Source organism: Lepisosteus platostomus, chromosome 3, assembly GCF_059453375.1.
Source record: "Lepisosteus platostomus isolate fLepPlt1 chromosome 3, fLepPlt1.hap1, whole genome shotgun sequence".
NCBI lineage: Eukaryota > Metazoa > Chordata > Actinopteri > Semionotiformes > Lepisosteidae > Lepisosteus > Lepisosteus platostomus.
The window spans coordinates 16,032,404-16,053,124 of NC_142613.1; the positions used below are offsets into that span (position 1 = coordinate 16,032,404).

Below are 20,721 nucleotides of genomic sequence, written 5' to 3' on the forward strand. Positions count from 1 at the left end.
TTTGTATCATGCAAGCTTTTGTCATTCTGTTATACTGTTTTACAGCTCTTAGGTAATATGTTTCCCAAAGATATTTTAGACATTAATTTAATATCCAGTGTCACCTGATTTCCTGTCTCTCTGACCGTCTTCCTTCCCATTCTCTCCATCACCCATACTTCTGCTTCTTTAATTCTCATTACCATTTCTCTGCACGCCTTGTCATTCCTCTGTCTACCCCCAAATCACTCAATTCTGACATTCCTTGTCTCTCTCTCTTCTTCTTTCCCCCTCTACCTTTCTCTTTTCAGAGCTGGCTCGCTTGCTGACAGCCCCGACAGCGTCTTGAAGCTGAAACTGTGTCCCCTTCTCTTCAGCCACTCCTCTTCCTCCTCTGACCACTCCTCCTTTGAGAAGGCCAGTCGGAGTGAATACCAGGACCAGCGGACGCAGCTGCTATCCCATGCAGCTCCACCCCCCCGCTACACACTGTTTGAGAGCCACCTAGGGGGGTTGTCTTCCCCTACTGCTGCCCTGGAGTCGATCTCACGTGGTCCTGATGGGCGGTTCATTGTGCAGCCCTACGAGGAGACCAGTGCCACTTCTCAAGTCAAGAAGAGCCTGAGGAAGGACTTCCCACGATGCATTGGGGTCCCCGGACCTGGTGGCTCCCCAAAATCCAACTCACTTTGCTCAGAGATGGATGAGAAGAAGGAGCTGACTCTCACTGTGAACCTCCCACGTTCCCGTAGCCCCAACAGCTCTCCTGGAAGAGTGAAATTGATGGCCAAAAACTTTTCTAAAAGTGGCTGTTTCTATACTGATGAGGACGGGGAGGAGCTGTGTAGCGAGGTGGATGGGGAGATGCAGGGAGAACACAGTAGCTTTTATTCAGACAATTTGGAAAAACGGAGCAGGGATTCTTTAAAAAAGTACAGGATGTGTATTCGTACTGCCCAATCTCAGTCAAGAGAAGAAATCCTAAACTTGGACACAGTAAAAAAAGATAAAAAGGCAGAGAAGGAAAGGTACAAGCTTTCTAGCTATCTCCCCATAGACAGGGAAAGACAAGTGTCTCAAATGGAACATGAGAAAGGGATTGATAGTCTGAGCAAGTGTCTAAAACTAGCAAAAGAGAGGGAAGAGATTGAGAGAGAGCTAAAACAGTATACAGTGAGCCAACGGGTGCAGGAGAGAGAAGGAAGAAGTGATAGCAGGGCTGTGAATCAGAGCAGCTTGAGAGCAGGAGGGAGAGACACAGAGTGGGAGACAAAAGATGGGGAGACCGAGCCAGTATGGAAACCACAAGAGGTCACATTTAGGCCAAAAAGCAAGCTGGCAATGGGGCAGTCCCACAAGGATTCTGGCTTCCGAAGAGGTTGTTATTTTGGCAATACAAGTAGCCCATTAGGTCAGATTTCCTCTTCATCCTCCTTTATCCACTGGGACATCAGTCCTGTCACTTCTGTCACCAGCCTGGTTCCAGCTCAGAGCCCAGCAGAGAATACCACCCCCATGACTCCTATGAACAGGACAGCTGTCCGTGACTCTGGTGCCTCAGCAGGCTTTGAGTGCACGGGGTCTCCTGTCACCGAGTGCACCTCTCTCTCCCTCCTCTCCCCAACATCTGACACTTTCCCTCACATTTCCATGGATGTCAGAGAGGCTAAATCAAGGTACCCCGAGAGATTGGAAAGGGGAGACAAAGAGGCAGAGGTGAAGAGGTGTCAAAGTCAGTCTTTGCTTGAGGAGGACTGGAAGCATCAGCAACAGGATGCTCTGGCTGAAGAGACAATTCTTGCAAAGGGTGCAAGGGAGACTACAAGAGATTTAGAGGGGTTGACCTTTACTTCAAGTCCCACCCTGATATCCAAGGCAGAGAGGGAAGAGCAGATTGAACAGTACAGCTGCGTCCTTGGGATTGATTTGGAGACTGAAACGGAGAGGGAAACGTATCCAGATGCTTTCACACGCTCTCCTGAAGCTACGCTCCGCTGTCCTTCAGAAAAAGGGGAATCTGAAGAGGATGATGGAAAGCCTGAGAGTCTGTTCACTGGTTGCACCCTCCCATATGAGCAAGGCAGGAAGAGGGATATGGCAAGAGAGAACACAAATGACAAAAGGGAGACTAAAGAGACTAGTGATGAGCCTCCTAATAATACTACTCTGTTATCTCCAGACTTTGAGAAGGAGGGGATTAGGGCACGTTCCAGAAAGAGTGATAAATACCTTTTCAGTGACAGTCCCAGTAATGCATCTGCTATACCTCTTATAGAAAATGACACCAACAGTGATCATTCTGATCTATCTGTTAGCAAAATGTCTGGTTTCCTGAAACCTACATTAAAGCCACCCTCTTCCCCAACTGTTTTGTGTAACTCACAAAAGTCTAGAGCATCCCCACTTCAGACAAGTGCAATTCTAGAGTATTTGAGCCTCCCAGGGTTTATTGAAATGAGTGTAGATGAACCCGGAGAAGTAACAGAAATCACAGATTTATTGGAGACTAGTGCTGATTGGAAGCATGGTGACTTCCTTAAGGCTGAACCCAATTTAGTTCCAAAGGACTCTGAACCTCATGTGCAAAAAACCACAGAGACAGACACTAGTCAGAAATGTACAGGTATTTTGGAAGATACATTTGTTGATAACCATAGTTCTCATGGGAATTTGGATCCTTGTGAGACCCAGAAGACTGAATGTTTTTCCACTGAGCTGGAGACCAGGAAGTCCACTTCAAAGGCAGCAACTTCAGGTGAATATTGGACAGCTTCAGAGAGAAGTCTTAAGGACACTTTTGAACACTCTCCCAGGTCTGAATATGAAGTTAAACAGACTCATCATAAAAATGCAAGACCTCACTGTGATCAAAATGTTGAGTATTCACTGAATGAGAAGACGGATTTTGATTTAGAGGCTGGACGAATTCTGAGCCCCAATGCAACCCATGAGTCACTAACCAAAAAGGACTCAACTGCTACAAAGTCAAACATGCAAGCAAATGTTATAGCAGAACAACAGGAGCATGTTTTGGAACAACAAAGGCCTGATTTCACCCAAGAAACCCAGGGCAGTAGGACTAACAACATTGTTTCCCGAATCTGTCAAACCCCTACACCCTTTCTGAAAAAGTCCATGAGTAGTGGTCTAAATAGGACTGTACCTCAGGCCGAAAAATCCAGTCCATTTCTGAAGAAGTCTGTCAGTTTAGGGTCACAAAAATGGGAAAGTTATGAGAGCCCATGCCCAAGAAATTATGTGTCTGAAAGGTGTCTGCGAGATGAATTACCAGCCCCAGATATCCAAATTAAGTCCTATAGTCTAGGCCGTGCTCCTGCTCCTTTTTCCTCAAGACGGGGAGTTTTCCTAAAAGGACCACCTGCATTCAGACCTCAAAACAAGGCCAGCTGGGAGACTCTTAGAACCACAGAGACCGCTTTACCTCACAGACCTAGGTATTTACCTCCAGGGATGGATTTGCAAAGGCATAAGCAATCTTCAGAACGACAATCTTCAGAACTACAAAGGCAGGCTGTAACTTTTCCTGAAATGTCCAGGTGGCCTAGTGACTACCAACATGGTCCAGGCCCTGTGCAACCAAAATCATCCCTTCCTGAATCATTCCGTGCAGCACAGGTAATTCCATCCGGACCTGGAATGGGGAGAGGAGATTTCCTACAGCCTCTAGACTCCAGACGAGGATCTGCAAGGGCCTTCTTACCGAGGGGTTATAGTTGGCCTTCACCTTACCATGTTTCCATTGAGCCAAAAGGAAAGACAGCCGGAGAACATGAGGGAGAGGGGGAAACAGACGCGGAGATGAAGGATTTCCGGGATGTGAAGGAAGCCAGGGCTAGCTATGCTAGCCAGAGCAGTGGGAGAGGAAGTGTTGGCCCCTCCTCACTACTCCGTCAGTCTCTGTCCCTCACCCCCTCTCTCCCTGGTTCTCCTGAAACCACTGAAGAAAGTGAACGGCAGGGGGCTGAACTAGAAAGAACTATGCTAGAGCTACAGGAAAAGAGACCTACAAAAAGGTGAGGGAGAGCTAACTTTTCCTAACTTTTTTTAAATCCACGGGTCCTGTTAAGAAAATATATGCACAATGTACATCTGTTGTGTTTCTTCAAGACTTTTGTTTCTGTGCCTTGTATTTGTTCTGTTGAAATAAATATTTGAAATGTAAAACTACAGCAGCCTAAGAATACAGCCCTCCAGTTTAAGAACAAATAACTGAAGTGCTAGATGTGTTATTATTTTATTTAAATCAGATACAACACAATCTCATATCTATTAATCTATGTTAATCTGTGGTTAACATAGAATGAGACAGTGATCTGAAATGAATACCTATAGCTGGTGATCCTTTTACCTTAACCCTTGAAGTCCTTTGCTATTTGAGCTCCTTGACCTGTTTTATAAAAATGTGAGGAAAAAAGAAAGGTGAGTATCAAGCATTCCAGTGTAGAGGCATTTAAATTAAAACATCTGATCAAAGATATTGTATTATTTGTAGCAAGCTACTCAGACATAGTTTGCATGCCATTTTGTCTCATGATGATGAACAAATTTTAAAAAGTGGGTTTATTTTTACAATTCCGGCAGCTATATCCCTAGTAGCAGCTCCACAGTACCTGGGTGCAGTCCGAACTTTTCACATTTTGACCCAGGTTTGTTCTGTTTATCCATCACCAGGAGGAACACCTCAGTAGATGAGAGTTATGAGTGGGACACAGGCGATTTCTGCATAGAGTCTGAGATTTTGGAGGCCCTGAGGTTGTACAACACAGTGGAGGGTGGATCGCGAGAGAGGGATAGGAGGAGAGAGCGACCCCGCTCAACCATTGCCCTGAGAGAACTGCAGAACAAGGGTAAGACCAGCTTTCTTTGTCAGAGCGTATTTGATTGTCCACCCACAGATGATTTTAGTTTTTCGTCCTAAATATTGGTTATTCCTTTTCATTCTCTACTTTCACCTCCACAATCTCCAACCTTTTCACCCCTGTCTCTCTCTTCCAGGCCTTCTGTCCTCTGTGTCCCCCAGTGACTCCCAGTCTCGGATGCCATGTGGCTCTCTCAGTGAGGAGCGCTTCAATGCCTTGCGCAGAGAGTTCCAAGAGTTCCGTCAGGCACAAGAGGCTGCCCAGCATGACCCTGCCCCTCCTGACACAGACACTGCCCTTCTCTGAGTGCCCCTCACACGGTCAGTGTGACTGTCTGGTTGTTGGTCTCTCTTTGGACTGTCTAAATGTCTTAAACACAGGCAACCTGCACTCACCTAGCTTCTTACTGGCTGCTTAGCTGTCTGTGTGGCTGTTTTTCACGCTACAACCTCCTATAGTCTGACCTTGCAGATATGTCTCTTTATCAGTTTCAGACTAAACAATAGCTTTCATGGTTTCTTTTAACAGCTGTTCATTTTCTTGAAATGTACCTCCTATATATTAAAGTCTACCACTGTATAGTCCAATATGATATAAATATTTTAATTAATTAGAATGGCATAACAGTTATCAAGAGTACACATTTTGTGGATACAACATTAAAACTCTGTCTGCTTTTGTTAAAGAGCCTGCAACATGGAGACCAGCCAATTCGTGACCCCTCTGCTAATTGGTCACATGACTGCAGACTTGTATGTGGCTGGACATTATTCAACATCAGAAGTACCAAATGGACAGCTCTCACTATGTGGGGCAGAAGCGGGCTACATTGTGGACCAAATAGCAAGAAACGTTTGAAGGCAGAGCTTCGGCTTTGCATTCTTGGGCTTCTTGCACTTCATATCTATTTTTTATCCATGTCCTAGCCAATTCCCTTGTCAAAGTTTGCCATGGGTGTTTACTGTGACCCTTCTCTATGGTTTATGCTGATTTAACTTCCCTGCCATATACTGTATTTTCCTACTATTTTACTGTGCTATCCAAGATTTTAATCATTAATGTTTACCATAATAGACTGTGATAATCCCATGATTTTTCACAGTAAATATTCATTAAGGTGGGATCATAAAGATATTATTTAGTTTTTAGTCATAAACATATAATTAGTGTAACAAAACACCAGGATTGCAATGTAAAACCACAGGAAAGAACAGCAAGCTTGGCATAGAGTAGTGTCCAAAGTAGAGAAACAAATCATATTAAAAGTAGAAGTTTATTTCTGTGATTTACCAAACCACACAGCACAGACAGCCTCCACAAAAAATTAAGAGGCACAGTGTATATGCTATTAGAGCACTTGGGTATCCCTACATGACAGTAGAACTGCTATCCTGTGTGTTTCCTTTGGCATATTTTTACAGATTCATTGTTTTTTTTATGGATGGTTTGTCCCCAACTACTGCAGTTCATTGATGAGAACTTAATAGCTGGTAATATCCAGACTGACTGAACTGTAACCTACCTGACCAAGATCATTCTGTATCAGCATGGATGGACCAAGAAGACTTGCACTTAGATCGGGGATCCATACCTAATTTCATCTAGCTGAAAGGCAGCAGTCTTCTACTTCTGCATTATGAAGAGTTTCTGCAATCGTGTTATACTGTACGTAATATAAGTTTGCACTACCACCCACTCAAGGAAACATTGTCTGTTATTATAAAACAGTGTTCTTATTCACACACACACACCCTCTGCATGTGTGATTTTCAGAAGTAAGAGAATATAATACCACTAATGCTCCTTCAAAGCCCTGGAGAAGACATTTCAGAAAATGATCTTTGTGTTTGTACCCAGCTGGTACATAATCTGTAGTGCTTTTTGTCTTTAATTCAGCTTTCCTGTGGGTCTCAATGTGCTTCACAACATTGAGATGATGTGCAGCACTACTGATGAACACTAAGTGTCCTGTGTCCTGTTTGACTGACCATGTTCTCTTCCAGTTGTGCGTTAAAAAGTAAATATAATCTGGGACCAGTTCTCAGAGGCTGCAGTGTTCAATAAGGAGGTGAAACCAGTAAATCTGGGTGAAATCAGGCACCCCTCTCATGGGATTTCACACCCAGTTGTGTCTTACCTGATCGTTCTTGCTGCTCCCTGAACACTAGACACTAAGAAAAGAGATGCATCTGGAGCCAAAATATTTTGCCATTTGTCTTCCAGCACAACGTGAAGACTGATATACTGGCTACTGTGCTATACAGTATGTATCCGGTAGCTCTTTGTTTCAAATGTAGCTCTATAAATCAATTAATGTCTATACTACAGATGTATCTTGATCAATCGGTGGTGTAGAAGCACCTTAAACAACAGAGAAAAACTAAGACTGAAATGGTCTTGATCTTTGCCATTGTATGTAGAAGAGCTTTAATGAGGTCAAAAGCCATATCGCTGTCTATGACCAGTAATCTGTTTTGTTACTGGATATCATCTCCATTTCCTTGTGCTGTTATTTTTTCTAGATGGTATATAGACAAATTTGTTAACCTATTGTTATGTCATTGTTGATACTGTGGATGTTTTTGAAGACTGAAATTTACTCATAAATTTTATATATAACGTTTAAGAAAATTGAATAATCCAATGATCATTTTTATATTTTCTAAGCAAATTGATGCATGCTCTTTGGTTTCTATAATCGTAATGGAGTGGTGTTTACTGAGATACAGATGAGCTATAGGAAAATTAAATTAATGAAATTCCTGAGTTAAAAAGCAAAGTTTAAAAGCAAAAATTCAAAAGTGCATGGATGGAAATTGGACTTTCTTCCCTTGGCAGTCTGAGCCATTCCAGTTTTGTTTCAGATGCAGGCTCTTGTGTTTATGTCAAAACCAGCTGCTAGATACTCCAGTTACTATCTAGTCTAGTGTAGATTTGCATAAGCAGATATAACACTCACATATTGAAAATGCTGACTTTTATTTTGTCTGCGGGTGTTTGTTTTTTTTTAAAGAAACTTGCTGGCAAAATTGGAATAGACCAAAAAGCCAAGGGAATCAAATTTCCTAATGTAAAAAAAACTGAAAACATTCAAAAACCAAAACATGTAGTCAATGTATTAAAGCAGTTACCAAACGTAAATGAGAAAATGAATTCTGAAGCATCTGTTGCCTTGAAGTTCAGTGCATAGGCAGCATTAAGAGAATATTTTTCTGTAAGTGGTATCCTTCTAAGACATTAGAGAGCCTTAATCTTTTAATCACCTTTTTACAACTTAGAATTTATGAGTGAAGTTCAGATTACTGTTACATAATATGGTATACTATTTTAAGAATTTAAAAATGTGATACATAAGGTTAAAGAAGTGTGGTTGAAAAATCCTATAGAACTTATATATGATCCCCTATATATTTTTAAAAGATATCATGGGTATGTTTTATGGACTGGTTCTTCTATAAAGAAAATAAGGTACTGATTTGAACCTCAATATAACTCTACAGATATATACATGTATATATCTTTAAAAGATTGTCTCAAAAGAAAGAAAAATCACTCTAATGCAGATGATTGTGTTTGCTATATTTTTCTATGGTTAGTATGCTTCTGTTATTGAAATACTACTGCAGTATATGTAAGAGAGAAACTTAATTTATTAAAAAATAAACTCTTCTCATGATGATATTTCTATTGGGATTTTTCAGAAGATATTTAATAGTGAGAGAATCTGTAGCTGGTTCTGGTGCCTACCTCTGGTTACCTATGAGCTCTGTTTGAAAGCACTTCTGACATCATGTCTAACAAGTTATTCTAGAAGGATAGGCAGAATTCCCTCAAGTTTGGGAAGGGAAGCCTGAAAAATCGTTTAATTTTAGTTTTCGGTTGTGGATAAAATTGGGAAACCTCACAGAAAAAAACTTTTGAGAGTCTAGATGGGCCAAAATCCCTACATTATCTGTTGAATATTCTGTAGGTCTCCTTCAGGATTCCTTTGTTTCTTTTTCTCTGACAAAGGAATCCTGCTGTCTCTACATAAGTTTGGCATCAAACGTCTCCAGGAGTGTTTTATATGTTATTGAGAACCAAAACCTTTAAAATTCTTGGAAAGAAATGAAAGCCTGTTAGAGTATGCAGGACACAGGAGGCAGAGTACAGCTCAGTTTGTTCTCCAGATTCTTCCTGTGCTACAGTCTGTAGCATCTGCAGCATTGTCTAATGATAATTTGTGTTGTTTCTCTGCTCTTGCCTGACTTCTGCAGACTAACTGGAAAACTGTGCACCTGACCTGCACAAGCTTCCAGATGAAACAATGTACACTTCTTATAAAAGTTTACTACAGTACAATTGCACTGAAATTTTACTATTGTATCTTGTTTTTTACCCATGCTTATTTTATGCATGGCTTTCCATTATATTGTGTTTTTTGTTCTTTCACCATATTTCACTAAACTTTAATGTACTCTATCATAATATACTGTACCACAGGAAACTTTTATAAGGACTCGCTAATGTTTGATTCTGTTCACAAAGCTTTAAGGGATGTTATTGGTGTTGGTCAGGTTATCAGTGGTCTAAACAAAATTATTTTTTAAAAGAAACTATCAGAAATCCTTGAAAGCATTCTTTAGATCTGAGACAGGGGCAACAGTTTCATGTCTGACCTACTTAAACCCTGATACGAAGTAAACCACATGGCTTTTCTATAAAATAAGCAGTCAGTAAAGCAAACTTTTTATTTAGTTTTGACAAAAACTGCATTGGTCTTTGACCTGAACCTGTCAGCTTAATACATGGTGTTCTCATTTATTTCAACTATGGCTATCTCAAGGACTGCAATCAGGACATCAGTAAACTCTGAAAGAATTGCTTGCACTTTGGCCTGCTTTGTCAGTGACCGAGTGCCCTTGAGAAACTTCTGGAATGGCCCTCACTGCTTGCTAAAACAGAAGCAATGCAAAGTGTTGTGCTGATGTCTCTTTGAGAGAATGGTTGAAGGTCTCTAGAAACATTTTTCATATTTAGACATCATTCAGATCTCTGACTGAGAACACAGTATCTTGCAAGTGTCTCATGGGATATAAAACCCCAGGTATTCATTTGTATAGAAGTATTGAAACTTTTTCCTTTGAGTTGCCCATTTCAGTTTTAAAAACCGTGTTCATTGCCTTTCGCTCCTTTGCACATGTCCTGTGGATTGATGGTTCTGTGTTGCACTGATGGCTGTGCTTCTTGATGTGGTGCAGCCTCAATGCTTTCAGTTTTAAAGTAACAATAGCAGAAGACAAAGGTTCTTTGTTCTACTTGTTTTGAGAGCCCAGATTCTGTGTGCTCCTCTCACTGGGTAAGCTGGCGGTGACCTGCGCAAAACCCAGGACTATTCCATTTGGTATATGTGAGGGGGATGAGTTCACCGTGTGAAGACCTCTCAATTTTACAGCAAATCCTGCTGCCTATAAAAAGAAAACATGAACCAGACAGTCATTGATGTAATACTAATCAAAATCAAAAAGTCAATTTGGGTCCCTGCCAACCTTATATTGCAGTTATAAACACCTTTGGTGTATAACAACTACTAAATACAAGCTTTGTACACACTGCCAGCTTTTCTTGATGGAGGTGACCATATTTATTAGCTAAAGCTAAATCATTTTAGGCCTGTAGTTTTCTGGGACTTCCTTCCAGAGATGTACTAGAGACCTAGCTGTTGCTAAAAATCCCTAAATATTTTTTGGGTTGTCCAAATCTCCACTTTAACTGCTGCTTTGAAGTTAAATTTAACAGAAAAAAAACAACAACAATGTATGATGAGATTAAATTACCGTAGTCAGCATTTACACCAGCAAAGTACACCATAAGACATCTTTGTGGTCTGGAATATCACCTCAATTTTGAGACAAAGAGGATGCATTCTGGGATGTATTTGTTAGTATTTAGCATAATGTTCCAGAACTCCTTTTCTTGTCCTTTCCTAGTGTAAATGCCCCTATTGACTCTGTATTTTAATGGGCTTTTGTCTTTTAATGGAATTCACAGAAACATGTATTTTTCACAAACAAGAAGCAGGAGACACTAAAGCCACTACCCAGTGGTTTCAAAGTTAGTCTTGGACTAGTTAATGTTAATTTAAGTTTACAAGTCTAGCAATGTTGCTTTTTAAACTCTGTGAAGCTAGAATGGGCTAACATGCCTATATGTACTCATGTGCATTTGAGTCCATTTGCACAGTTCAAAACACACCAGTATGCAGTATGCAGGCTGGAAAGTTAAGTGCTCTAAGCTTTTTTTTAGTTAATAAACAGTACCAGCAGTTAAAGGGAGAAAGTCCTATATGGGAACTGCTATAGCTGGCTCTCAGACATGCCCATCCCTGTTCCCCCTGTCTATAAGTGTGAACGGGACTGTGCTGTTTCAGTGTCATTCTGTTGTAGTTTATTCTGTGTTGGATGGATTACAGCCATTTCCTTCGCATGTTAAAATTTCTTCAAACTTGTTTTTTTTACATTTTTGTTTATGTGGTTTTTAAAGACAGAAAAAAACATTTCTGGTTTTGTAAGGATAACTGGTAGATTGTCGGAATTAAAATTCGACCAGTTATGGTTCCATTATGAAAATAACCTACGGATGACCTATGGCTTTTTGTAGAAATTCCCCAGTTCTCTATAGCAACCTTTAGGTTATTTTCATAACTTTTTGTCCAGGAATTTTAAAAATAAATTTTAATTTTAAAACTTTTCTGGTGTTTTAATATGTTTAATAATTCAGATTTTTTTTGTGAAGTAATTTTTTCAAATTTTGTACAAAGTGGGGGAAATTGTTGATTTCTAAATGTTTGATCTTTGTTTTTTATATGTCTGTTTGTTGGAAATAAAATAAAGTGGATCAGCTGATTTTAGTAGTTTTATTTTAAAAGTCTGAATCTGTCTGCATAACAAATTGAAAAGTGAGACTTGTGCTGCAGTTGATTGTGCTGCTATTGACTTGTTGATTAACTAATGCTGTGAAATAGCACCTAAGTGTTACCTAGCAACCACTTCTGCTTCATAATTTCTCAAATGTGCCACTCTTGCTGCTCTGGCATTTCAGAAACTCCTGCATAGCAACCACTGTAATTGGTATAAGTTATTAAACAGGTCTTTACCGGTTGCCAGAAAAGGTATATCACTGTGTTTTCTGGACAGAAAGTTTTCTGCTTGTCTTGACTTTTAACTCATTCACAGTAACCCCTGTACTATTCTGCTAATAATGGACTTTTTCAAAAGTTCATACATGTTGTTTATTGGGGGGAACAATACAACAGCAGCAAGCAATCTCTTTTTTTCTCTTGTGCTTTTATTAAGAAATCGTGAAAGTTCACACTGTTTGGACAGAATGTGCTTCTCAATCAATTTAAATTAAATTTACAAGCAATTTAATTTTGAATAAGTAGTATTATGCACGGTTGTCACTACTATTACCATTTCTGTAACTGGATTCTACTACCTCAGTGTTTTGCATTAAAACTTATGGTAATGCCATAGGTACGGTAACTATAATTAATAAAAAGGCTTAATCAAACTAAGGCTTTAGTTCCCAAAATACAGGAAAGTTTTTTTCAAAGAATGAAGTGGATGTGACTACAGTAAAAAGAAATGGAGGACGGCACTAGCTGGGCTCAGTGCAGACCCCAATAGAACAGACAAGTGTTCATTATCAACACTGATATCCATTCCCGCATCCTCTAGTCTGAAACACACCTGAAGGTTTTGAGAGGAATCATAAGAGCTGACTGCATCCAGGATGCAGTATACCATTTCCAATATATTATTCTGGCCTACTTTGTGAAATGGCGTGTCTCAATTAATCTGAAAGAACAAGGATTAAGTCATTTGGGAAATATTTTCTCAGATCCTTAAAGGCTTATGTAACTCTCAAAAATGCTTTTTGAGTTCTGGTTCCTCTAATACAACTTTTATTTTTATGTAGATATTCATATGAAAGGATTTTTTTGATGTAATAATAGGGTCTACAAACTGAACAACCTCTGCAAGAAATGGTAAAGCCTTTTCATACTTGGTATTGCACTGGCCAGTTAGAATTCTCTTCATTTGCTTTATTTATAATCGGCTTAAAACTGATTCCTGAGCACTGGGTCTGGTCTATTTTTCTGTCCCTTTATATACCTTATGTGCAGCACACTTCTACCACCTAGTGGTTTCTATCTCTTACACAAAAGCCGTGTGTCGAGTCAGTAATGTATACTTTCTTCAACAGCTGGGATCTATAGGAACATAAGTAGTAGAGTCATTAACATGGTAGCAACTGGCTGCTTCTTGTGACTTTTTCCTTTTTATTATGTTTTCTTATTCAGTTTTAGAATTCATTGTCAACAGGTTTTTCAAAATGTTTGTATTTAAAAAAAAACACTTGCTGCCCACAACCTAAAATATGACTCTGAAGGGTTCCCCATTAAGAAAATGATGACATATAAATGACCTTGCCTGGATTTTGAATGCCTATCACCCTGGAGAGAAAGGGCTTGCTTGTATAAGTTGACAGCTGTAGTCAGATCATTTAGTATCACATTAACATTGTGGATAACGCAGCTAAAACTGTGTAGATTACGTTAAGGAGGTGTGAAACATTCAACCACAGCTGTAAATAATTCAGTGGTAATGTTATATTATCCAGTTCCATTCAAATTGTGCTGTGCATGGCGAATGCATTTAAAAACACGAGAAATAATTACACCCACAAGAGAGTCTGCCTTCCCCTTCACGGTTTATTAACACTGCACATTAGGTCATTTCTAAAATCAGGGCACATCACAGTAATCTAAAAGAAAAGTAAATCATCTGACAGAAAAGGTTTTGACACTTGACTGATATGCAGCCGTGGAGGATGACCAACGCACTGTTATTGCTGTTATTGTGTGCAAAACAGAAGCCAAGAGTCAAAACATTCCCCTGCAGGCATGATTCTCTTTCCTTTACCCTCTATCTCACTTCTTTGTTCTTTCCGTGCACACGTGTTACTTTGCGCACATGCGCAGCACGTGCTTGACCATGTTGCCGATGCCATCGAAGATGTAGTGGTAGTGGTAGTCGGTCTCCCACATGAAAGTCGGGGTGCTGATCACCTTGTTCTTCTCATCCACATAGGCCTCGTGAAGCAGCCAGGGTTAAGGATCATGGTAGGCATTGGTACCTATTGCATTCCGACAAAGTGACCCTACTGATATGATTCTTCAGAATCAGCAGTGAAACGTGAACCAGAAGGCACAAGTGGAAACTACATGGAAGTACATTTAAAAATTAAAACGGGGGGTAATGGGTTGACAGGGTGGATAGCGGTGCTACAACAGCCCAGATGTGAAATTGAGAGCTTTTCTTGGTGAAAAAAGAGTGGAGTCAGAAGAAGTTCCGGCACAGCCCTGTCAGCATATGCCTGTTCACACATTAGCTGCACAAACTCAGCTTAATCTGTTTTCCAGAAAAGTGAAGTCTGTAGAAAAAATATGTAGTCCTTTCTACCAAATATTCTCCATAGGCTTGTCTACCTGAAATCACAGATTTCAGACATTTGAACTGTTCAGAATGTTTCTGCTCAATTAAAATTTCAACTAAAATCTAAATGTGGTGCATGAGTATTTTATGCATATAATCTTAATGTTTTGTGAGTGCCCTCCCTTAAAGCACTGTAAATATCCTCACTTATGTCTTTTTCCTTTTTCCTTACATACTCTATCCCCTTCTGCTTGCATGCTTTATATTCTAAAGTGTACTTTCAAATGATTCACAACTGGGAAAAAATGAATCTTAAAAGAAACTCCTTCAGTTTCTTTACGGAGAGAGAACAGTGGCACTTCTACCTTCTCTGTAATTGGGATGGTGCTTGCTCTCCCTATTCCAACATGCTGCAAGGGTCATAGGGTCATTCAAAGAGAAACGCATATGAAAATCCTTGCAAAAGTATGCTTCCGAATACAGCACAAGCTGCATGCCAGAGGCATTTAAATGGCATTCTGTCCCAGTGTCTCTCAAGGGTTTTGTGTTTTAATCATCGAGTTTCTTTGTCCAGCTGCTCTGTGCCCCAAGCAGGTGAGACTGGGATTTGAAAGAACTGCGTGAAACTGAAAGGATATGTAAGGCTCACGGATGTTGTGACGGGCACCCATGTTCTTGACGGCCTGCACCATGCTGGTCTGAGGCCAGCGGCCCCAGCGGCTGCTCTCGTCTCTCTCGTGACCCATGGTGACCTCCAGGCTTGGCAGTACGCGGCAGGCAAGCAAAGGGGCCATGCATGACAGGCTGCAACACAGCACAGGGTCATAGAGACAAGCATAAAACAGTAGAGGGTCAGAGACCACTGTGCACTGCAATTCTAGATCATACAGCACCATACAGTATAGAGCAGAGTGTTTTCTATTAATAAAACATGACAGCCAGCAGCTATCACCCTGCAACTCACATCTGGCAACCCACTGAAGCTCAGCAGGTGTGAGCCTGGCCAGTACCTAGATGGGAGACCTCCTGGGAGAGCTAACAAAGCAGTATACTGCTGTGTAATGTAATACAGTGTAATAAAACATCATGTAATGCTACAACATACTAGCGCAATAAGAGCGATACTACCCTTATCATACTACTGTATTTTTTTACAATATGAGTACATACCCAATAGGCTTGCGAGATCGGTGGAACTCCTTGAGGACCCTCTCCACATCGTTGTTAATCTTGCAGTCCTTTCCGTCGTTGCTGAAGGTGGACCTGCAGCACACATAAGTAAGATGGAACTGATTTCACATCCTGTTCTCTAAATAAATTAAAATCATTGCATGAATCAACTGTTCCAATGAGAAAGATGACTCAGCTGAGATGTGATAAATATTACCCTTCTTGTTTTTAGATTTGTCTGCATGAATTTCGTTGGGACCTGTTTTACACTGCCGCTAACAATATTTTACTTATATATTTGTATTTGTTTTAGTCTGAAAAATAAAGGGGTATAAATAATATAATCGCAGAACTGATGATCTGGCCCTTGAAAAAAACACTTTTTTTCTGAAGCGCCAAGAAACAACTGTTATTTTCTGCATAGAGAGAAGACTTAGGGGAAACAGAAATACCCTGTGACAATCTTTCTACCTGTCTTCTACTATCTTTTTCTCAGGCTTCTCCTCTTCTTTATTCCCCCTGTCTCTATGCCCACCCCTAATCTCTGGAACACTCACAGATTCTTGGTAATCCCATAGCCTCCTGGGAAGATGATGGCATCAAAGCTGTTGACATCCAGCTTGGAGAGATCATGCATCTGCATCTTTCCATTCCCATGAGTAAAGCGAGCCGCTTCCATCATCATGTTCCTGTGAAGATACACACATACACATTAAAACAAACACAATCGCAGCGTAACCGCATCTGCAACTGCATCTGCTAACTGGCTAATAGGGATATGCAAAAAGGTGCAGACTACAGATCCAGCATACAGGAGTTTCCTCTTTGTATGGGCACTAGTGTTTGTCTTTGGTGCTTAGACCACAAAATCTTTACAGCACAAATGGCTTCTTCAGCCCCTTTAGGCTACAATTCAGGAGTACTGGCTGCTTTAAAAAGAATAGCCTGCTCCTCCTGGAAGTCAGTGTTTGTGGTAGAAACCACACACACATTCCAGTATACTAGGTGAGGACTGATCACGAGAGCACTACACTAATATATCATTAATCCTTGATCCTGGTTCTCAACAATAAAAAACTAAGCCTTGAATGTTTGAGACATTTTAGTGGATCGATAAAATGTTTAAATTTTTTGAACCTATACAGTATGTGGAGTGCCCATACGGTGTTCTGGATGTGCAGAACATGGTTAAAATATCCATCGTGAAGAAAAATACAGCCTTTACCACATAAGGTATAAAGCAATTGAGCACAAATTGCCACAGAAAAACATACATCTTTATCCTAATGAAAAAAAAAATGTAGCAAGTGATTACTTGAAAATAGGAATAAAGAGATCAGGATTCTTTGACAAATATAGAACTGGAAATATGCTAAAAGCCAGTTTCATTTATTTTTTTCCAGAGAGAGGTAAATTGATTAACAGATCTAATTAAAATCTGTTAGACTGGACAGAAATATGTGTTAAAATCTGAAAAGGTAACTGCAGAGTACTGGCATATCTGTACCTGTTCTCTCCTGACATGGGCTGCATCCTCATGTGATCCATGACGTGCATCTGCTGCTGGTTGGGGGCGAACATCTGGAACCGAGCCCCATTCCGACTCAGATGGTACATCGTGCTACAAGGCCACGAGAGAAAGTTTAATAGATGCTAAGTACTTCATTGAATGAATTACTCCAGAATTGCTACTGCCGATGGTTAATAATATCCTGCATTCTGCCTCCCATCCTTTCACATTTGGCCTTGGTTTTGTGTTCCTTCTTTGTGTTTTTGCTGTTCTATAGGCAATCAGCCCAAAAATACAAAGGCAAGGTTGAGTTTGTTGCTTCTATGGCAACTGGAACTTCAGAAAAAATCATTTTGTTTGTGCGTGTTTCCTGCTCCACAGACATCTGACATCTGACAAATGTTTTCGGAAGTAAAACTGTGGGGCTCTTCCTTCCTTATTTTTATTAAACTATGGTGCAAATCTGGAGTAAGTACCTATCCTCACAGTCCTGATACAAATACAAATACAAATTTGATTTAATCTATTTCTCTTCATGCACAAAAGGCTGTACTGCAAAGAATTAGAACACATCAATTAAGCATAACAATGCTGATGAGAAAGGCACAAGCCACTTATTTCACACAAAACATTAATTCACTTGTGATTTAGAAACTTGAGGTCCACAATTTCAGCATTTCTAATACTGATCCCATTAAGCACAGCTGCAGAATGCACTAGGTCTAGCCATCTGAAGAATATAGCAATTACAAAATATTGTTTCTGGTATAAACCTAAGATGAATATATTGAGCGGTTCAGGAAAGTGTTATGTGTGCAATTATCCGATCAATGAAAGCACTTGCTGTTGCCTCTTAGTTTCCTAACACCTTATTTGTATTCATATACTCACTATGCTGCCTCATGAACGTCTGTGCCATCCCACCATCCACAGCCAGAGAACACCTGTGAGGACAGAGAACTGGGTCAGAGAGACTTGCTGCCACCTACACACAGGTACAGAGGGACGACTACAACGCATTGTGATAGGGGAACTTTGGATATACATACTGTATGGATTCAGTATATAATGTGTTCCTGTGCTCTAAATTCTCATTGTATTCTTTATTTTTACTGATCCAATCAAGTTAAGGTCCTCTGGATGAAACTGGACTAAAATTTCACAGAAATATCGATTTAAATGTTGCGTGAATCCAAACCAAAGATTTCAAAATTATCTCCGGTTTCAAGGACCGGACTGCATCAATATAGAATAAAAATTAATAAATTATTAACACAGTTGCAATAGCTATTATTTGCAACACATAAAAATAGCATCGAGATAGTATAGGATAGGGATAGATCAAAATATAGTAGACGGATTATTTTGCTGCATTGATGTATTCTGGTTTAAAAATAGGTGTAAAAACGTAGTCACCTAAATTGCAAGAATGAAGAACAACATGTAATAAGTGTTTACTAACGGATTAGTTTATCTACAGTATACAAGACGTGTACGTTGCAGGCAGACACTTTCTAGCAACCCACAAAATAATCCGATGAGCGATGTATTTTGGAGGCGATTTAAACGCGATTTAAAAGGTAATGACAGGATTAGCGAACAGGGAGACGGGTCTCCCCGGGGGTCCGCGGAATAACCTATTCCTATCTTCCCGCAGTAAAGCGGCCACATTTAACACAATTACAGCATGTCTTTACACAAAGTAATAAAATAGTAAAATCGCGTCAAGAGCTTTAATTGCACATAAAAAGAGGACTTTACAATCTTTTTTATCAATTACCCAAGTAAATGCTAATCTCTAAATTCGTTTTTTAAAACTCAGTACTAGATATAATAATTTTATGTGCCGTAGTTTATCCTGTTCTTATTTCCAGATTCAGATTCTACATAGAGGAGTGTAAAATTTGTAGGCCACAATTCGTTCAAAGTGAGAACTATACCAAAATTCCAAAGTGGGTACTGAATTTTCTGAACTTTTTAGATGCCAAAGAAAGACACAAACTCAAATTTCCAAATATTTTTAAAATAAATGTATTCTGATTTAAAAATCAAATTAATCTGGAGCTAGTTCTTATGGGAGCTGAATACCAATAGCCCTGTCTTAAATTGAAAGGGCAGTTATCTCACACGGCCATGCTACATATCAGCGTCTTCAAATCTTCATGAGCCTACATTCTGTCGAAGGATTCTTCAAACGCGTTTGAAACTCAATCAACGATCAGAGTAAAATCTTTTCTTTATGTACTGAAATATACTTTTTCCTTCTTATACCTGACAGTGCTTTGACTATCGATTGATCCCTACTCATCCAGGGGAAATAACAAAGCTTTTCATTTATTTCTAACAGAAACAAATGCCTTTTTTCCCCTTGGTTTGCACTGGTTGGTTTACTCTTTGGGGAGCGAAGTTGTATTCAATTAACTGCAACTCTGCAAACACAGATTCCGTCTATACATTTTGTGCTTCATTACATTTTCCCAAAAACCTAACAATTGCTTTTATTTTAACATTTTATCGGTAGGAAACTTTTGCTGGTTTCACCAGGTAACTTTGGTATTATAACCAAGGGGACTATAAATAAATGTCTTGCGGTTCCACACATTCAGAACACTTTACCACTCAATGCCCCTACAACTTACCACTGCGACGTTGGTGTTGCCCCAGTTACCCCAGTCTCCTTGGTGAGCCAGGCACGCCGGCTGGCGGGTGAGGACAGCCGCTACCTGTTTCGCCAGCAGAGCTCTTGATGCCAACATGGTGTTCTTCCTTCACAGCCTGTGTTTAAAGACCTGGAGAAAAAACGAATTCAGACCAAGGAGCCTAGTCGAACCGTACCGAACCGTCCGTCCGTCAGCGGGGCGTGGAGCTGCCATGGAAGACAGCTTATATTCACCTTGCATCGTCTGACGTAACTTCTAAGCTTATTTCCTGAGGAGATCATTTAAACTTCTTGCTCTGAATCAACCTTTTCCTTTTCCAGTCACTATTCTAATTATACCTCGACGACATGAATCTCATTAAGGTTGCTTGATAATCTTCTAGCTCCCCTTTACACCCGATTAAACCCGCTGTAACCCGGCGGTTTTTGTTTCCGGTTTCAGTACCTGTAGAGTCAAAGACCCAGCAGTCTCCTTCACTCTAAGAACCACCTTTAGTTATCCCTAGACCCTCAGGCTGTAAATTTGAAGAGTCATTTGTCAAGGAAGGTGAACCTATTGCTATACTATTTTAATATTATGATTTCATTTTCAAAAGCCTTAGAATGGTGTAAATCAAAGATCATTTCTGATCTCAGGGCATTTTTGTACCCAGACAGACAGGGACCTAAATATCTTTGGTTTAGAAAAACGAGATTAAGAGCTTTGATTCACACATGTAAGATCTTAAGGATCAAAAATAGTGTTAAGCCAAGGGACTATTTCACATTCAGCAGAGAAATAAGAATCAAAGTTGGAAACTCGTTTAGGATAGACAATAGGAAGTATTTAATTACACACAGAGTTGCAGGTGTTTGAAACAGGCTTCTTGGACAGGTGCTTGAGGTTCAAGCTCTGGGCACTTTTAGAGAAATGGCTGAATGAACTTTTAGTTACACTAAGTTGCCAAAGTATCGGATGAGGCAGGTAGGCCTCAAGACAGGATCAAAGCTGGATGTGACAGCATTCCATCGTAGGACACACACACGTGCATTCACATACTTTTG

At 40.0% G+C, this 20,721-nt stretch overlaps 2 protein-coding genes across 4 annotated transcripts in view; one reads left to right on the plus strand and one right to left on the minus strand.

Moving 5' to 3' along the window:
- Positions 1-11,743, plus strand: part of igsf9b (immunoglobulin superfamily, member 9b) — a 63,053-nt gene extending 51,310 nt beyond the window's left edge. For 2 of the 3 annotated variants that reach the window (XM_088624716.1, XM_088624717.1), the window contains exons 19-22: positions 291-4,013; positions 4,672-4,847; positions 4,996-5,179; positions 5,546-11,743. In XM_088624716.1, coding sequence (XP_088480842.1) covers positions 291-4,013; positions 4,672-4,847; positions 4,996-5,165 — 4,069 coding nt within the window. In that variant the 3' untranslated portion in view covers positions 5,166-5,179; positions 5,546-11,743. The remainder of the gene's footprint in view (positions 1-290; positions 4,014-4,671; positions 4,848-4,995; positions 5,180-5,545) is intronic. The other variant, XM_088624718.1, reaches the window with a different exon arrangement.
- Positions 11,744-13,748: 2,005 nt separating this feature from the next.
- gatd3l (glutamine amidotransferase class 1 domain containing 3, like) lies at positions 13,749-19,889 on the minus strand. The gene is made up of 7 exons (XM_088624719.1): positions 19,658-19,889; positions 17,910-17,962; positions 17,016-17,129; positions 16,066-16,197; positions 15,509-15,601; positions 14,977-15,142; positions 13,749-13,998 (listed from the first exon to the last, which is right to left on the minus strand). The coding sequence occupies exons 1-7, from the start codon at positions 19,772-19,774 to the stop codon at positions 13,864-13,866; spliced, it is 810 nt and encodes a 269-aa protein (XP_088480845.1). The 5' UTR covers positions 19,775-19,889; the 3' UTR covers positions 13,749-13,863.
- Between the last annotated feature and the right edge of the window lie 832 nt (positions 19,890-20,721).